The 19422-nt window shown below is 42.1% G+C and overlaps 1 protein-coding gene across 1 annotated transcript in view; it reads left to right on the top strand.

Annotated features, from left to right (window-relative positions):
* The window catches only part of adcy6a (adenylate cyclase 6a), a 34931-nt gene that overhangs the window by 3856 nt on the left and 11653 nt on the right, over nucleotides 1-19422 (top strand). Inside the window, exons 3-4 of the mRNA XM_076740475.1 lie at nucleotides 93-1032; nucleotides 18289-18438. Coding sequence (XP_076596590.1) covers nucleotides 93-1032; nucleotides 18289-18438 — 1090 coding nt within the window. The remainder of the gene's footprint in view (nucleotides 1-92; nucleotides 1033-18288; nucleotides 18439-19422) is intronic.

Genomic DNA, 19422 nt, shown 5'->3' with positions numbered 1-19422 from the left:
GGAAATTGTCCTCCCACGTAGTATCAGAGCTGTAGCTGTTATCTGTCTTTCACCTGTTCCTGTACTGTGCATTCCTCCCTCTGCTCACACAGAATGTCCTGGTTCAGTGGTTTCCTAGTCGCCAGAGTGGACGACCGCAAGACTGCGTGGGGGGAGCGCAATGGCAAGAAGTCTAAACGGAAGGGAGGCTCATCTCTCTGCAACCCGCGTTACATGAGCTGTCTGCGGGATCCAGATGCTATGGAGCCCCCGTCTGGAGCCCCCCTCCATCAGCACCACCGCGGAGGGGTGGCGGGGGCCGTGGGAGGCGGGGGAAACTTCGGCGTCCGTTGCGGATGGCAGGAGGACCACTACGGCAAAAGGGGAGGGGCTCCCGGGGAAGGGGTGGGGTTGAAATCGGTCGACTTGGGCTTTGAGGATGGGGAATTGAAAGGGAGGAAAGGGGGATGTAATGGAGGAAGTGGGGACATGGGCGATGAGGGTCCCAACGGCGCAGCAGGGGTGGTGACGGCTGCAGACTGCTGGCTCAGGGTGGTGCGGGTGTTCCAGTCGAAAAAATTCCAGTCCCGTAAACTGGAGCGTCTGTACCAGCGTTACTTCTTTAGGCTGAACCAGAGCTCCTTGACCATGCTCATGGGGGTACTTGTGATCGTATGCGGCATCATGCTGACCTTCCACTGTGTCCACGCCGCCCCTCACGTGGCCTATTCGTCAGCCCTGTCTGTGGCGATGGCGCTCTTCATGGCTCTTATGGTAGTGTGCAACCGCAACGGCTTCCACCAGGACTACATGTGGATGGTCAGTTACCTGGTGATCGGAGTCTTGGTGTCGGTACAGGTGTTCGGGGTGCTCATGGTGGCACCCAGAAGCGCTTCAGAAGGCATCTGGTGGTCCGTGTTCTTCATCTACATCATCTACACTCTGCTGCCTGTGAGGATGAGAGCGGCGGTGCTCAGTGGAGCAGTGCTGTCCATCATACACGTGGTCACCACCTGGCAGATTAACCAGGAAGACAAGTTCCTCTGGAAACAGGTAAGAGACGCTCGACATCTGACTGTTTGACTCGACTTCTCATGGTTGACCTAAACTGACACTGATGTCAGGGCAGAATCTATTTTGACAGTTCTTCATTTATTGTCACTTTTTCTTATGTTATTTCTCAGACAGTTTAGGGTCATTTCATCCTGCATCCTCACAGAACGAACAGGTTCTAGGTGTTGTGTGTCTAGCTGAATCCATATCATCTCTCTATCTTGTCCATGAGGTTCAGCTGTTGCACATAAAGCAGACACAGAGCAACATTAGCATTATTATTATCATTTGAAGTCATGTTTCCATACCTCATTTTAGCTCTGTTTGTGGTCTCCAACAACTCCAGAGAGAAATATCTGGCTCATTAGCTGAAAAAGCCTTTACTGTGTTCACCAGCTAGGTGTTAGCTTTGTCTCTGTGCACTTTTGGTGCTGAGCTGTACAGTTCAGCATATGGTGGGTTCATCACAGCTGCCTGCTGTGGCTGGAAATGGGGTCGATCAGAGCTGTGTCACAGAACCAAGACAGTAGAGCTGAAGGCAGCAAAACCAAACCAGTGAGCTGAAAGATGCTAAACTTAACGCTGAGAGGAATGTCAGAGTCACTACTAGCGACACCTTTTCGCATACATGCAGTCCTTCTCTTCCATTGCTGATTTGCTAATATTTAGTAGTGTGGCTTTAAATTCCTACCAGCTAAGAATATCTTATCTTTTCTAAGATATGAAATATGTCATGTGGCGCACAGGACACATTTTTCACAAAGTGTACCTGGTCAGCTGTTAAAAAATGACATCCTGAATGTGAATTTTGAACTCTTAAGTGTGCTGTGGTCTCCAAACAAACAGATACAAAATATAGTGTATTGTATTATTGTTGTATTGGTCCATGGACAGAAATTAGTTCAGAAAGTTAATCAATAAAGTCTAAAGCAAAAATACACAACAGCTCTTAGTTTAAGCTTCTTAGTTGTGAGCATTTGCTGACATCTGATATTTACGTTGGCCTTAAGTTAATTGTAACGGGCATTTTTCACTGTTTCTGGCAATCTATATACCAAATGACTAATTGTGAAAATGACTGAAAGATGAATTGAATCAAAAACAGTTTGTTGGTTGAAGGCCTAAAACAGTTGTTTGTTCAAGATTTGAGGCTACTTTGAAAGAGTTGATAATTAAATACATCAGAAAATTGAAAGTTGTGATATGTATATATTTTTTTGTGGTCAGGTCTTTTTATTTTTATTCAAGGATGTAAACACAGACAATGCTGTATACAGCCACTGAAATGATCTGTATTGATAAGTTATCTGAGTTTGACACATCGCTACATGTCTGTGGACGTGTAAAACTTCTCCTGTCATGATGTTTATGATGGGCTGGTGTTACACCGTGCGAACTGGCAACAAAGCCGTTGGCGCTTATATTTCTCTACGGTGTTTTGTCACCATGTCGTATCTGCGTATTCACATGTACTTTGGGGCCTATGGGTCTTGCTGTACAGTGTGTTGTTTGTGCGTCATGCCAAGGACCAAGGGGCTCGCTGAAGGTCAGTGGGCTGAATGAACCGCCCCGACTGGACGGCTCTGTGTGTGAGTGTGTGCTGTTGTGTGACAGTGGGAGAATACCATGATATAAAGCAGTATCACTCAGGTCTCTGTGCTCTCACACAAGGGACGCTTTGTACTTTTCTCCAAGGGTGGGGTGATGGGGGTGAGGCCGAGGGGTGGGAGGGGCGCACAGTATGGTGGCTTCTTGCTTTCTGTACTGCCATAGCTGTTTTCCAACTGTTGTGTCCTTGGGGAAAAGTTATGGAAAACATAAAGGGAAGACCACTTCAGGAAAACAATAGGGGGATATAAGACTTGATTATGAATCGCTGATTGTTATTGTAATGTCTCTGCCATGAATATAAGGTATGCATTCAGTAACATATACTTTCACATGTTGGCCAGGATCTATGAAGAAATAGCAGTTTATGACAGAGTCTGTTCTCAGGAAACAACAACAAAAAAAAAAAAGTCACTTAAACACAGCTCAATTTGGCACAATATTGTGATTGTTTATCATGAATAATTACTGAAGCACAGGGCTAGATTTGGGATTCATGGGAACTCAATAAGCACTGTATACTCTCTAACATCATGCATGATATACCATAGTACAATCCATCACAGGCTCCAACATTGTTTGCCGTCACTAAGTGAATGAATGTCATGAGATAGCTGCAGCCCGGCAATGCTGTTTATTCCTGAGGTCGTCCATGTACTATGTGACACAGTAAAACATTGTCATCCATCACTGCTTCACGCTTGTGTGTGCAAGTATTTCCTCTTTCTCCAATAACTCATTAACCTCACTGGGTTTCTGCTGGTGTTAATGGGTGCAGATAAAGATACAGTTGTGCACGAGGAATGGTGTAAATGCAGATCCTCTTTTGGTTGCCGTCTTCTGTTTGCTGGCACTGCAGATTCAAACGGTGAATTGAGAAGGAATCTGTGCCACTGAGTTGGGTTGGGTGATTACTGTTGACTGGGACAGGAACTAGATTCTGGATGAGCCTCACTTCTTCATCGTGAGAGCAAATGTGTTGATTTCTAAAAAAGTAAGAGTAAGTATGGGAGTTTTTTAAATGCCCTGTCCTAAAAATCTTGTATTCTCCTACTTGTTTATTCATGTAAAGCACTTGGTGCATGTCGTTTCTTTACCGTGAAGCACTTTTAGCTGCATTTCTTGTATAAAGGGTGGTATACAAATAAAGTTTGTCATTAGTTTATTATTATTTCAAAGTCATAGTTCATATCCAGTGAGAATATAAATGCCTGGGATATGAGAATCACACACAAAGCGCTCACAAATTCACCAAATTTGTGGACATCTTGTTCGCAGAGTATGAACAGTGCCTGGGTCTGGGTCAGCAGCTCTGTGAAAACCTCAAAACCTGCAAGAGCTGCATTACGGATTTGTTAAAGGCCCGAAAAACCAATCTTACCTCGAGTCATGTCCTACATGAACAAACTATTTTATATCACAACAAGAGCAATTTTGGCTGTTTTCTGTGTTTTTTTTCTAAGCATTTTTTCTGAGCTCTTTTTACTGGTTTGAAGTGAGTTCACTTGGAAAACGATGACACACGTCACATACAGCAATGCACCACTCGTTTTTAGCAACATTTGTGATGACAGTTTAAGTGGTAGTTTGCTTTGTTGCCAGGTCACTGTCAATCAAATCTGATCAAACCACACTCAAACAGTCCCGGTGAATTAGATTGAGTCACTTTCTGACTGTTAAGCTTTTAATATATTCATCAGGGTGAAAGACCTTCACACGATCCAGCTTTGTGTTTACTGTGCAACATAACATTCAGTTTAAATAATGTGTAGTTACTTTCTATTAAAATCTATACATTTCTATTCAAAAGATGCTTGAAAATTGAGTCATTACCATACTGTTTCTATATTAAGTGACATTTTGACAGGCAAGCTGTCCTGTTAAAGGTAAAATACTAAATAACATTGTCTTCTATACTTACAGATTATAGTCCAAAACACAGAACAAGTGCTCCAAGACAGAGACATGAATGGCCAGAATAAAAGTCTTGACAGAATAGCAGGACATTTATTCCTTTATTACCATGAGCTCTTATTTGAATCACAAAAGAAAGGACATCCACATTAAAAAAACAACAACAAACAAACAAAGAAAAAACACAACAGTAGTAAAAATAGGTTGTTTGATTTAGCAGAAAATACCATTATTGCAAATTTTTTTGGCCAAAATATGCCAACAGAATCTGTCAAGTAAGACCAGAGCAAACTGCAGACTTTTGCAGACATCGCGATGGTGTCTGTTTGCTACATGAGAAGTATTTCATGATTGCCTCTTGAAATTTATGGCCCTTAATCCCTTCAAACCTTTCAAAACACATGCAGTCCATCTGGTTGCTTCCAAAGCTGTATTGCTCTTGGCGTTGGTTGGTATGTGTGTTTTTACAGCTGCATATGGTAGAAACTAGTGTCCATTCCCAGCTTCACTTTGAGTGTCTTATTGTACACACTCACTTCTTAAACTGTATATATTGGAGTTTGAGCCGACTTGTTATACACAGGGCTGCTTTCACAACAAACAGCAATCTATCGGAGCTGTAACGTGTAAAAGTGATTTGTAACTGTGACATCCTGTTACATGTGAGCTTCACTTCGCTGTTATTGCTCGTGTTTTTTGTGGCGCCATGTCTGTGATCCTCAGACTCCTCAGCTGAAATCAATTAGCCAAGGCGGTACAGTACAAACACATGTGTATGTCCCACCCATCAATACACACACACACACACACACACACACACACACACACACACACACTCACACACCATCCCTTGCTTTGTTATGGTTGTCACCGTCCCTTCTAGTCTGTATTGACTGTTTGTCAGAACTGCTGTTTGTTCTTCTTTGGGAAGTAACATCCCAAAGCTATTGTCCTGCCTTATGTGCCTATGTGTGGGTGTCTATTTGAGTGTGAATACTGACATGCACCGTCCACGCTTCTGTCCTGGATTAAATCAGTAAAATGCACCAGCAAAGCCCAAACACGTTTTCTGCATGTCGCTCTGCTGGGCCGTACTGCCGATGTGTTTGTCAAAGACAGTCCTGGATTTTGTCACTGAAACTTGTCATTTATGTACATTCTTCACACCAGGATTATTTGCTTTACGGTTCCCCGACAATGGCTAGTATTGTTGTGTGGATGTTGTTGACACAAGTGCTGTGAGAGGTCAAAGACTGGTTCCTAAAAATACCCGGCCCTTGGCGTTTCTGCTAACTGTTGCGTCACATGGAACAGTCTTATCAGAGCCTGCGTCAGAGCAACAGGCAGGTCACTCTAACCCCCTTTTCTCTGCATACACATGGGGCTGCGTTTTCACATACCCTGAAACACTACACTGGTGTAAAGGCTGATGCTGTGTACTCACAGATACTACAATGGTTTACTTATCTTTTTCTGTAGTACGTTGATGAAGCGTAGAGTAATGCATCTTTGAGCGCAGCAGAGATGGTGGGTTAAGCCCCTAAAAGCCCATTAAACAGCACAGAGGGCAAATCAGGCATTTATGTGGACTCTGGGTCAGGGGACAGTCAATATGTTTCACTGGTCTCCTTGTCAAGCTCCCACTAAGTGTTTAACGCGTGCTTTTTATTCGGTAGATAAGATAAGGCAATAGAATTTAAACAACAGTGTCGGGCTCATGTCATAAAGCTCCTGGTTTATACACAAGTCCAATCACGTCAAACTTTCCAAATGGCTGTTTACTCAATTTTCAAATTTCCAGGATGTGAGACAGAGAATAAATGAATTTTAATCAGAGCAAATCTCACACCGTATCAACTGTATCAGCTGTTCACAGTTTCACAGCAGCTCCTGGTGCTGCAATAACCTTGTGTGCATCATGCATCAGGATAGAAAGACTTGTATCCCAGTGGAGGAAGTGTCAGCTGGTGATGATCACCTGTGCAGAGCTGCCGCTATAGAATTAGACACCCTGTATAAGGGAAGGAGGAGGGAGCGAGGTGGTGTGATCGGAGGAGAATCCGATATTCTCCCCACGCAGTCCTTCCACAGCCTCCTTGATAAATAATTTGTGTGTTTAACGCAGCAGCAGCATTTTAACGAGGATACCTGTCACATGTACACTTTGCTCACAACCAGGACGGGGTGCTGACTGATGGGGTCCCACACACACCCACTCACACACACCACAGTGTTACTCAAAGGAGCCACATACTGTAGGTTGCAGTGTATCAGAATTTAAGCTTTGATGCACCTGAATGTGATATGATCCCTCATTGCGTAATTGTTTCTCTGTGTCAATCCATTTCACCGGTTTGTAACTGCCTGTGTCAATTACATGGATACAGACACACATAAACATACACACGTACACACATACGCACGCACCCTCTTAGACACACATACCGCCACCGCCAATCATCTGTGGACCAATAAGAGTGCTGGAAAATCAGTTTAGCATCACTTCTGAGAATGATGGGGAATAAACAGCATTGCTAAGTGTCTCCCTCAGTGCTTGTGTTCAGTTGGTCCAGCGGTTGCCATGGAAACAACTACGACTCAAGCTGCCGAGACCCAGTTCAGCTTGCTGGTGTACAGTTTGGTAACCATTGCTTCAAGTGAAGACCAAAAAGAAAAAAAGAAAAAAAAAAATCAGGTCAAAATTGATTTCTGCTGTTCACTTCTCCTTCTGAGAATCTGAAAGCTCGAGGGTTGGGTGTTGGTGGAGGGGTCCGGGCTTTCTAGACACACTGCTGTTTGGCTGCTCGGATAGATTCGTGCTTTGTTTTCCTCCCCCCTGCTGTCGAAATGAGACAGTCCATAATTAAACATGGCGATGACAGAGAAGAGGTCATATGAGTGGAGGTGGTGGGGAGTCGAGAGGCAGGGATGCACAGGATGTGGTTTGCCAGTTGTCTGGTTCGGGGAAGCTTATCTCTGGTCAGCTTGCTATGACTGTGCATGTTTGTCGTCCCAGTAATGTAGAGACAGTGCAGGATGCGTTTCTCGACCTCAAAGATGCACACTTTAAAAGAAACCTCGCTGAATAATTGACGTTGTACTGCTCTGTTATTTCTATGATTTCCCTTTTCGGACAGGTAATTGGTTTAATTGTTAATTACAGCTCCTTCACATTCCTCTAATGTTGTCACAACTCCTCTAAGAGGCTTTTTTTTTTTCATTACAGCAGTTGTACTTGAACCTGTTGTCTGTCCACAGCATGTAGAGCCGAGCGTCCTTGCAGGGGTCCCGTGTTTTCCAAAAAAAACGTGGTAATATTGTAAAAAAAGGTTTTGATTCTCCAAAGCTTCCTTCTTTTTTTTGCAGATTTTGTTGTTCTTTAAATAAAAATACTTTTGCAACTCCAATGCCAGAATACTTTAATAGTCACACTCTCTCCACAGTAGTCACACCCGCCTGGTTGCCAGCAGAAATGTGTGTGGTGTGCAGTTTTTCAGTGTTAGGACCCCCAGCATGTCTCTGTCCATGTTTACAAAAGCATGACTGAGGAAAAAGGAGTTTGAACATGGTCAGTTTGATCTGCAGAACTGGCTTTACATCGCAAGTCATTGTTCACAACCCAGCTTTACATTATTAATTTAACGTGTATGTTTGTGTTTCAGTGCACAGCTTCTAAAATCCTCAAAGATGTTAAAAACCGAAAAGATAACAAATAGAATTATTAATAGAAATCTGTGTGTCACTCATATTTTTATGTTGATAGATAAAAAAAAGTAGTTTCTTCACTTAACCCCAAAACAAATACCAGTGGTGACAGGGGAGAAGAGTTTTTTTTTAGCTTAAAAAAAAAACAAAACATGTTTGTTGCAATGAAATATGTGACTGGCTTTCTGACTAAATGACGCTTTGGGGAGCACAAACAATAGCACCATTTCCTGAAGAACATAGATATGATTTATCTTGTGCATCACACATTTGTTTAGACTCATATTTTTTACTTAAATACACAAAAAGTCCTACTTGTACACTACTTCTCGACAGATTTTAAGATTACAGCTGCTAATGTATTCTACAGTAAACTATGTCTATTAAAGGACTTAGAATTAGTTGACTACAAAACAAAATCTAGATGTTTTGGAACAGATCTCTGTCAGACTAAATCTGTGTCTGAATTCACTCTGTATTTACTGTAAAAGGCTTGGACACTGCTGAGCGGTTGCTAGAGGGCTTTGTCACCGTCTTTCCATGTGAAAAAGGGTATTTTTCTGGTCCATACAGCCATGATATTTATGACATTTCCTGCACGGTTCTCTTCCCTTGGTACATGTGCATGTGAAGATCTATGATGGGAATCCACAGTCTGTCTGCGTTCACATTTTATATAGTAAATACAATATAAATCAAAAGAGACTTGCTAGTCACTGTGATGGAAACTGCTTTAAAAAAGGAGAAAAATCTAATTGAAATTAAACTGAACGGAACTAAAGAACGAGTAAATTAAAATACGTTAGAGCATTATGACATTTCGTGCCCTCACATCGCAGTGGTGCAGTTTGTTTAAATGACACTGCTTTGCATCAGTCGCAATGATGACAGATTCTAGAAACTAAGAATACCTTTAAAGAGTTTGATTGATGCGGTCCTGGAAATATCCTGGAAAATGATTTCCTGAGAAAGGCCAAAACTCTGTTCTGCTGTTCATCACAAATTACAGAAATGACAAGACTGGACAGGTGATTGTGCTTCAGATTTTTTTTTTTCCTCTCTGCAGCGTAAAAGATTGATTTTTATGTGAAGTTTTTTCCGCTGTAAGACACATACGTTTGATTGTAGCGTGTCTCAGTTAGACGCTCGCCTCCGGACGGTGTATAGACCACCCGGCCGAGTGAGGGAGCAGAGTGAGCAGGCGGGGCTTGACTCTTTATCTGTTGATGTGGTTCTGGTCATTTCAGATAAGGGCAGTGCGAGCTGTGTGTAGACATGAGGCTCAGGCTGAGTACACAAACCCAGCAGCTGCCTGGCACCGCACACATACACACACTCTTTCACAAAGGCTCAAAGTGACAGGGAGCGCGAGTCAGAGCGGGAGGAGGCAGGAAAGAATAAATGAAATGAAAGAATATGGAAGTAAATAGCTGACGCTCTCAAGGAAAGATAAGGGGCAAAACCTACGGGAGAGGCTCTCATGGTTTGTCACGAGTCATTGTGTTAGGGGTGCTAGAGTGTATTTTACAGAGCCTGATCTAACACAGATGCTCTAAGGAGTTCCAGATGCTCCTCAAAGGCCGATGAGCTCTGACTTGCACTCTTGCTGGCCCTGGTTCAACAACAATATCCCATCAGTCACTGCTCCCTCTGGGAAAAGGTCTTACAAATTTAGCGTCTTGTTCTCCACAGAGTTTTCTGGACAGTGCTGTCCAGCTAAATGTTTTTCTTTCCATGTTGCCATGAAATATTGCTCACAGTGTATTTAAGTGACTTCAGTAATTAGAGATAGCTCCACACCATTTGAAGCAAAGTGGTGCTGAAAGGATTAGTCGATTAATTGACAGTTTGCTTAACCTCTCCCCGAAACAGCAATTGTCCAATCATAGCTTGGCGACCGTAACCAAGCACAGTAGGTCTGTCAAGTTCTTTTCCACTTGTTGAAGTGGTGTACATGAAGCTTTAGTATGAGCGATATTTGCATGAGTGTGAGAGATTCATAACACTGTGTGTTGCTTAAATGTCTGCGATCATTTGCATTTCTGACTAACCAGCTGCTACCTGTGCTAGCAATTGAGTGCTACTTCCAAGGGCAAGAGTTAGCATATCATTAACTCATACATTAGTTCTTGTTTATGACTAGCACACCCACTGTGTGGAAACTGATTCTGGATGCTATCAAAGTTTTGATCTAAGTTAGCAGCGCTGTCCCTCAGGAAGTGTAGACCTCAGCAACCCCAGTCAACATGAGCTGAGATAGCTCTGCGTTTGCCAAACACGTTGGTTAGTTCTCACCCTCAGAGGCTTTTTGAACTGGTGAGGATCATGACCTTTAGCCTGAGACATGCAGCCTTAGTCTCTGTGTTGTAGCACCGCCGTCAGAGCTCAAAAATGAATGCGAATTTTATAGAAATACCAATATGGCCAAGTGCATCATCCACATTTCAGGAGCTGTAGTTTTTTGATGAACGTAAAATGTGTCACATTCTAACATTATAAGTAAAGTGTTGTGGTGCAATCAACAAACAAATCATATTCTTCAGATATAAGGGAACATGCTTGTTTGGTATAGACCCCATATATATATATATATATTTTTTTTTTTTTTTGTGAAAATGAAATGCGAAAATTACCATTGTCACGAAAATCGTGACTGGTGTCGCAATATCTGTCAAAATAATTACAATCTGATTTATTTATTTATTCTTGTTTTTGCAAATTGATTAAAAAGTCAGCTGGTGACGGTGTTTTCAAGCAACTCCTGGAGCTAAGGTTAGCTTAATCAGCTAACTGGTTATCAGCTAACTAATCAAATCTGCCAGTGACAGGTGACATTTCAGCCCGCAAAAATGTGATAAACAGCTACAAAAAGAACTTCAGTGGTAAATCTGCTGCTGTTATTGTTGTACTCTGCACTTTGTGCTGCTGAAGAGCAACGAGTTTATGACAAATCAACAGTATCTAAGAGAGGCTGCGTTTAGTGAACAGTGAATTGATTGCTTGGCATTTGGACTCTGGTGTATGTGACATTTGACATTTTATAGTTCTAACAATTCATTGATTAAATAAGAAAACAGATTTATTGATAGTGGACACAATTTGTTGGTAAGGGGCAAACCAGAGTCAGAACATTCTGAGAATGCAGTATGTTCTGACAGTGGTGTGTCGCGGTAATGAGCCTGTAACTCATCTGCCCACCCCGACACCACCCACGCTACCCCCCGCCCCCTGAGCTGGTCCCCACACTGCACCTTCCCTGAACCTGGGTGGGGGACTGCAGGTCTTTGGAGGGAGGCTGTGGAATGTGGGTGATAGTTGCTAAGTGAAAGCTGCGCTGCCATCTCTGATAATTCACAGTCTCCGTGGGTGTGAGTCTCGGGCCAACACTAAGCAGAATCTTTCACAAGACTGAGAAAGAAGCACACGCAGAAAGAGAAAGAGAGAGAGAGAGACACTTCAACAACATGGAGATATATATAAAATCACCACCATCATCACATCTCCGTTTTCCACGCATAAGAGGTGTATAATGACTACTGGCTTCAAAATGAGCTCTCGAAGCAGCAAAATTAAGTCAGGAAAGTGAACATAATATCTGCACACACACATTATAACAAAGCTTGTCTTTGCATACCAACAACATCTAATCTGACTGGCTCTCTGATTGGCTGTAAGAAACAAATCATGTGTCAGGGGGAAAAGTATCTGGTTGATTTTTACAGCTGATCTAAAGGGATGTAAAGTGTGAATTACATGTCCTGAAAGAGCTTGTGGTCTGCAGATTCAGTAATCATGTCAGTCATTTCATTTTTGAGCCTCTGAACTTTTCATTCTGTCAACTGACTTGCAAGGGTTTGAGTAAATGAAGTGGTATGGTAGCAATACCAGGTGTCTGGGGAAAATGTTAAGATCTTAAGATCCTGTCTGACCTGATCATTTTTTGCATTTGCATGTATGCACACACACACACACACACCTTCCTGTGATCAGTGTCTTGTGTTGTTGGCTGAGTATTGTTAAGTGGGATGGAGAGCAGGATGGGGGGATTAAAGGAGGGGGCAGGTCACCTACTGCTGTGGCGTGTGAACATGATGAGAAAAAAGAAAAGAGATACACGGCTGACATTCTGCGAGATGGACTGCGCACTACACGGAAACCGGACAGTTTGATTAAGATTGTTTGCTTTGAAGTGGAATTGGCTTGTGAGTGCTGACGATTAGTCACTTCCTACTGTCTTTTTTTGGATTGTTTAGTTACTTCACTGCACATACAGACAGACTAAATTAGCTTTCCTGTTGGTCAGTTTTCCTGTATCTTGTCCCTTAAACCTGCAGTAGCAGATTTTTTGTGTCACTGTCATATTCCCACCTTTCCTGCTGATTTGCTGTTAACGAACAGTTGTTTATTTACACATCAGTCATGGAGCAAAATTGTCATTGATTTGGAGTCACGTTTCTGGCCTTTCGGTGAAATAAGTCCAATATTGACTCTCTTTAACTCTACTAGTGTCTACAAACTCCTCCCAGAAAGATTTGGCTTTTCAGCTGCTAAATGCTCCGCTGTGTTCACCAGCTAGTCGCTAACTGTGTCTGTACACTACAGTGCACCTGTGTCTGTGGAGGGGAGAGAGCAGGTGGTAATTCTCTGTGGGTTCGTCACAACTCCTTTTGACCCCTTTCTCATGCAAGTAGCCATTAGTAAGAAAATATTGATTATAGCTACTTTAAATAATCTCATCCCGGTACATGCATTTGTGTCTGTCTGTTTGTAGGATACTATTTAATGCCCCATTTGTCCATATTCTCCCACATTGCTCTCTCACCCACTCGTTCCCAGTCTGAAACGGGGCCCGATGGCCTTAAAAGTCAATGTTTATAGACTCACTGTCAAGACCACAGACTTCCTGCTAAAGTAAATGGCTGCTGTGCTAAATCCATCATAAAGGAGGAGAAAAATTATAAATAAAGGTTCTGAATGTTCCGTTGGCCCCCCTCATCCTCGCCTGCTCATCCAAGTCGGAGACTGTCGCTTCAGAGGGGTTTCATTAGGTGCAGAGCGTTGATGAGTGGATGTGGAGGGGAGGCGTAGTGTTGCTGCTGAGGCATCACCAGCGATGAGCAGGTGGATGTCATTGTTGTGTTTGCCACAAGTTTAAAGCCACCGTGATGTCACCCACTGGTTGGTGGACTGCTGTTTTGAAGCCTTGACTTTGGCATTATGGCTGTTGCTGTCATGGTTTTTGGAGCCAGACGTGACCATATTTGGAGGGAAAGCCGTGGTAGTAACTTGGCAATCACAAGTTAGCCAAGCCCCAAAGCACACCCTGCTTTATCATCTATTTTACTGTAAATGGGACCATAATTAACAAAATGAACATCATGCTGTATTGAAGAAGGCTTGAAACTAGCGATTGAGACCATAAACTCATTAAGAAACTGTTTAGTGAGGTAATAAATGAAGTGAGAAGTATGGCCATTTTCTCATAAGCTTACATATGATCAGTCTTCTTTTTGCAGCCAGTCCTGTGCTGGCAGACATCTGTATTCCCCACTTACACCATGCTGGCAGTGTGGCACAAGGATGATATCAGTTGATTGGTCCACGACTTTCGTCTCAACTACTGGGTGGATTGACATGAGATACTGAACATTTAGACTAATGACATTCCTATCAGCTTCAGCTGTGTGGTGTGGTAACCAGAAAATATTAGCATGCTAGCTACTTAAACTAAGATAGTGGACATAGTAAAAATTATACCTGCTTCATATCAACATGTTAGCTTGTTATCAGTCAGTAAAATGTACATTGTTAGAGGAGTTGTGACTTCATTGTGGAGGTATTTCAGGTATGCAACAGGCTTACTTGTTAAGCAGAGAGGTGGTCATTTATTCAGCAGTGCAGCCATAGAACCACGGTGATCATTTATTGATTAAGCCTGAATATCCTCCCTAAGCTGTTGGGGGCTTTTTGTGGCAAAATACATTTTAATCTATGTTGTGCTGAATTGCCAGTGTGCTGTTTTGCCTGTCCTCCTGTCCAGATCAGAGCAGCTCTTACATAATGCCATTTTGATATCCAGGGATTAGGCTGAGGACCTCTCCACAGACTGGCTGGCTGCTTCCATCATGCCCCCCCACCCCCCCCGGGAAAATGATGACCGCTTCCATTGCAAAAAACAAACAAAAAAAAAAAACATGCGCTTTTCCAGTGACGTGATATTCAGTTCCTGCTTTATTTATTTTAGTCTTCACAAACCGAACATAAACCTTTTAGTAGGTTGTAATCCATTGGTAACTCGCCTTGAACCCTACCTGGCAGGGAGCGGGCAATGACGATTATAATGCGTACTGGTATGATTATAATGGTGCTGGACCAAACCAGCACAGGAAAGGCCAGCAGGATAAGGTAATGAGTAATGAGTTTAGATAAATGAGTGTGTTGTTGAGCAGAGGACATGAGCAGGTGCAGTGGCCTCGCATTGGGAGCGTGGTAGTGTGCACAGGTAGCAGGTAAACGCTGCCCAGCAGAGCTCCTAAAGAGGTGGAGTGCTGTTGCGTAAACACAGGACCTTACTGTGTACTCTGTAAACCCACTAGCCCTTGCCCTCTTGAGAAAAGCAAGCAATTAGTTTGAGCCTGTGAGCTCAGACACATGAAGTGCGATATGCACATTGAGTGAATCTCGGCAGATAAATAGTTAGAGTAGCCAAAGCTCATTGCATACGGAGAGAGAAAACACATTCACGGACTGCTCACATACAGACTGACAGGAGGAGTTCACCTGCAAACGCACGCCGTGCTGCAGGCTTCACTTTTGTCTCGTGGCTGTTTTTGCTTGATCAGTGAGAGTAATGTAAACAGAGCTGAGCGCTGTGAGCCATCTGCCTAATGTCACTGTGGCCCATATCTGTCCTGCTCTCTCTCTCTCTGCAGACCTCACTCACTGGCACTCTTCTGACTCTTGTCGTCCTCTCATTGTCTTTTTCCTTCCTCCTCCTGCTCCTTACCACTCATTTCCTTCCTGCCCTCCACATCTGTCAGTCTTCCATTTTATCTGTGTTGTCCATTATACCGCTGTTCTATTTTTTAGCCCACTCCTTGTTTACTTTCTTTTAAAACTCATCTGTCCATTACCCATCTGTTTCTATTCTTGTCTGTAATACTCTGCAAACTATGTCACCTTGGGGAACCTTTACCCTCTAAAGCTGTTCGCATTATTCTTTTATAGCCACCCTCTATATTTTCATTCATTCATGTTCCCCTGTTTACATGCAAGTTTCCTTTAAATGTCTTTCTTTTGATTAATGTGAGGACAGTAGCAAATATTTCAGGATTGCACAGTTTTTTTATTTACCAAGTATTCTATATTTATCGTCTCTGCTCACTTTTGTTTTACCGCGTGCACTTTATGAACAATGGACACATGTAAAGATGCACACAAGCCTTTCTCTTGGTCAGATAGTCTCAAAACTAATTCCCAGATATTTTGAAGTATAACATTAAAACTGCTTTTACACACCTTTGGAAAGGGTTCTCACATTCTCAAAAATGGAAAGGAAGCATGGTGATCAAAACAGATGAGGATGAGTAGTGATGAATGTCTGTAGATCAACAATGAGTCTTCACAATGAAAGGTACTGAAGTGACTTGGATCATGCTGAAAGACGTGTTATAATTCTGGAAACCAGGAATAAGACAGAGGAGTTTGTTTTTGTTTGGTCTATGAAAAATATCTGAACATATTTGTTCAACACGAGCCACACAGATGACGTAACTTTCCTCCAGATCAAACTTTTAAGCTGGATAAAGAAAACAGTTTCCTACGACTTTCAAAGATTCTGCTCCGATATGTTTCTCAGAGATTTCACTTTATAATAATAATAATGATAATAGTAACAGCTGCAGTAACATCTTTCACCACTAATCACCTTTATGATTTAAAATACAAGCCCCTGAAGTAATATTTCAGATTTGAAGATATCATTCATGTTGTGTAAAATTTAAGAATTAGGAAGGCCCTTCAATTTTAAGTCTGGATCGCACAAAGACGTCTCTCTGGAGGACATTAACTTTTGCATCAAAAAGGGAGCCGATTCATGAATTCCGCACATAACATGATGCAACAGTCGTTTTAGACTGAGACGACTCCACCGAAGCTAATGGGTTAAAAAAACGACAACTCCTGGTTGTGATTAATTATGCAGACTTCTGTTCACCTCGATCCTGAAGTACAAAAAAAAAATTGGCAAGGAAAATAGTAGCTTTCTCTTTAATGTTTTGTAGGAACTACAGCTGGATCAAAACAATCCACCAACGCTTCAGTTGGATGTGAGATATCGAGTTCAGGTTTCCTCAGGCTGAGACATTCGATAAGGATGCCTCATGTCTTGTTCTTGCGATCTAACTGAAGCCGTAGTTTCTTGTGTAAGAGACGATGCCAATAGAACAGAATTACATTAAGCATGTGAAAAGAACGATCCTTTTTATTCATGTGTTTATGTTGTTTCTCTCTGTTTGTGCTGAAGTGTGAAGTGAAGGCACAGTATTACAGCATCATGAACAGAACCCCCTGGCCTTTGTGTATTTCCATTTTTACCCAGGAGATGTCAGTGTGTAAAAGACTCTGGCTCCATAGTGCTGTTTAAGCATGGCTCAGAAATACTGCAGAAAGAAAAGAAGCAGAAACATTGAGAAGGCTTCACGTTAGATCTGAAACCCTTTTCTTTGCTCCCGCTGGTGTCTGATACAGGATGTAACACCTTCTCATGCCCACTCAACTCAGCGTAATCACTGAGTATTGTGAGTTGATACAGACATCGTTGCATGACAAAGCAGAATTGAACTGCTGTATTTAAAAGGATATTTCATATTTGTAGAAAGCCTTGACACAAATATTTAGTTTTATTTCATTAACTGATCTACAACTGAAAACATCCTCTGAAAACGCTGTCTGCTAATCCCATTGATGCGGTTCAAAGCCCTTTATAGTGTGCAACAACAACGATTGTGTTGTCTATTGCATGTCACGCTGTGCGAGATGGGTCAAATATAATCTAGGTGTCGGACTGTACAGCGTCAATTTGACTATTATCAGATTGCCATGTAAATATAAAAAGTATATTGAGAGCAGAGGCATGTCATCAGCTCGTGTTGTCCGTCTGAAAATGCAGCAAAACAATAAGACAGATTTGGCCACTACAAGCACCACAAACCTTTTCTTTTCATTTCGCCTCCATCATTTTGGTTTGTGTGTGGGCGTGTGTGTGTGTCCTAAATTTCTTTAGTCCAAACTGGCTTTTTGGTGGACGTGTCTCACAGTTTGATAAAGGACCAGACGACCAAAGATTTTATCACGTGTCTCTCGCAGTTGTCAACTTTCGTCTCAGACAGACTGTATTTACATACTGTAAAGGGGCAGTAATGCACTTACAGTGTGCCTCGAGTCTCATGAGAGAGATGAGGAAAGGAAATGTTAGAGAGAAGAGGTAAACAGGGAAATGAAATCCATGCCACCGGTATCACAATTTAACCTTTACAAAGAGTGTGATAAAGGCCTGTCACCATTTAATGTTTTTATGTCTGTTTATGTAAGGATTTTCCGGTAAAGTCAAGCACTTGAGATGTGCTGATCTCCGTCAGCGTCACTATTACTCTCACCGTCAATAAAACCAGTCAACCAGATGATTTTACTATGATTTAAGGTTCAACCCAAAGAAAAAAAGAAAATACATCTCTGCTTTTTTCAAAGATAAAATAATTTAGTTACTCGATTTAAATGTGTATATCTCATCCCCTGCACTTTTCTCTCACAGCACACACTCAGCTTCTGATTTATGAAACCATTTTGTCCCGGAAGCAATAACAACAACATTGGTACACGAGAAACGAATCATTTGTCTCGTTTGATGAGAAAACACAATCTGTGCTTAAATCATTCAGAGTTGCTGCCTCTGTTGTCTCACAGGATTAGCAGAATCCTCTTTCCTTTGTTGCATCTTACCTCTTTCTCCCTCCTCTCTCCTCTCTCCAGGTGAGTGCTAATGTCCTGATCTTCCTGTGCACTAACATCATTGGAATCTGTACCCACTACCCTGCAGAGGTTTCCCAGAGACAAGCATTCCAGGAGACCAGAGGATACATCCAGGCCAGACTACATCTGCAGAGGGAGAATCAACAACAGGTGAACCAGCACAGACACTGCACACGTCTGTCTGTATGTATGTAAGACCATACTGGCCAGAATAAAAAGACGGCTGCCCCTCTTCCAACATTTGTTGCAGCCTGTTCTTAATATCAGCATCCTTCTCTCCTGTTGGGCTCGTGGAAGCAGGTACAGTGATTGACAGGCCCATTTGTTCCCACTGAAAGGGTAAATCTTTGAAATTGGGTCACTTATATATATATATAGTTTTTAGTTTAAAAAAAAAAAAAAAAGGCTCAGTTTCAGTTTCTGAAACAGCTGCCCTTGGTTGCAAACAACATTCAAACAGAAGTAAATGCATTTGATGTTGCACTAAATTCTCATGTAGACACAAAGATGATTAGCTAATGTTGCTGTTAGCCTGTTGACTGCTTTCTGTTACTCAACAGATTACTCGACATTGTAATTACATTATGACCATGACACATAATCGTTGACTACTACTGTGCCTATTAGCAAACTCGACTGATGATGGCTAAACTCGCTGGCTAATTAGAGCCAGTAATCCAACTGTTAGTGTAGCTCTTCGTTCATATACACAAACAATGAGACTTGCACATGATGAACACATTATTATAAAATAGTTGCAGGATAACTCATCACTCATTTTCCCACATGTGGTCAGGTACAACGCACTTGAATCGCTGCCCATTGGAGGGGCCAATGTTGTGTTTAACCAGCAATTCCTGCATACTATACCTTTAATGGCAGCAGAGGATGGTGTATTTTGGATCTAAACTAAACTAAACTAAAACTAAACTGGCCCATTGGTGTGTGTTTAATAGTTTTTGGGAAACAATGGAGCTCTGGTGCAGAGGAATAAGATATGTGAGGCTTTGGATACAGAGATAGTACTAGTAAGAGGATCAGTTCATTGTCTTTTCATGGCGTTTGTCGACAGTGAGAAAAATGAAGAATATCACTGCACGTATCCTCTAACTTTTTCCTTAAAACTAAACCTAG

This window comes from Chaetodon auriga, chromosome 10 (genome assembly GCF_051107435.1).
Source record: "Chaetodon auriga isolate fChaAug3 chromosome 10, fChaAug3.hap1, whole genome shotgun sequence".
In the NCBI taxonomy this organism is placed as follows: Eukaryota; Metazoa; Chordata; class Actinopteri; order Chaetodontiformes; family Chaetodontidae; genus Chaetodon; species Chaetodon auriga.
The sequence above is the reverse complement of the archived record's forward strand: the minus strand, read 5'-3'. Positions and strand labels throughout refer to the sequence as shown.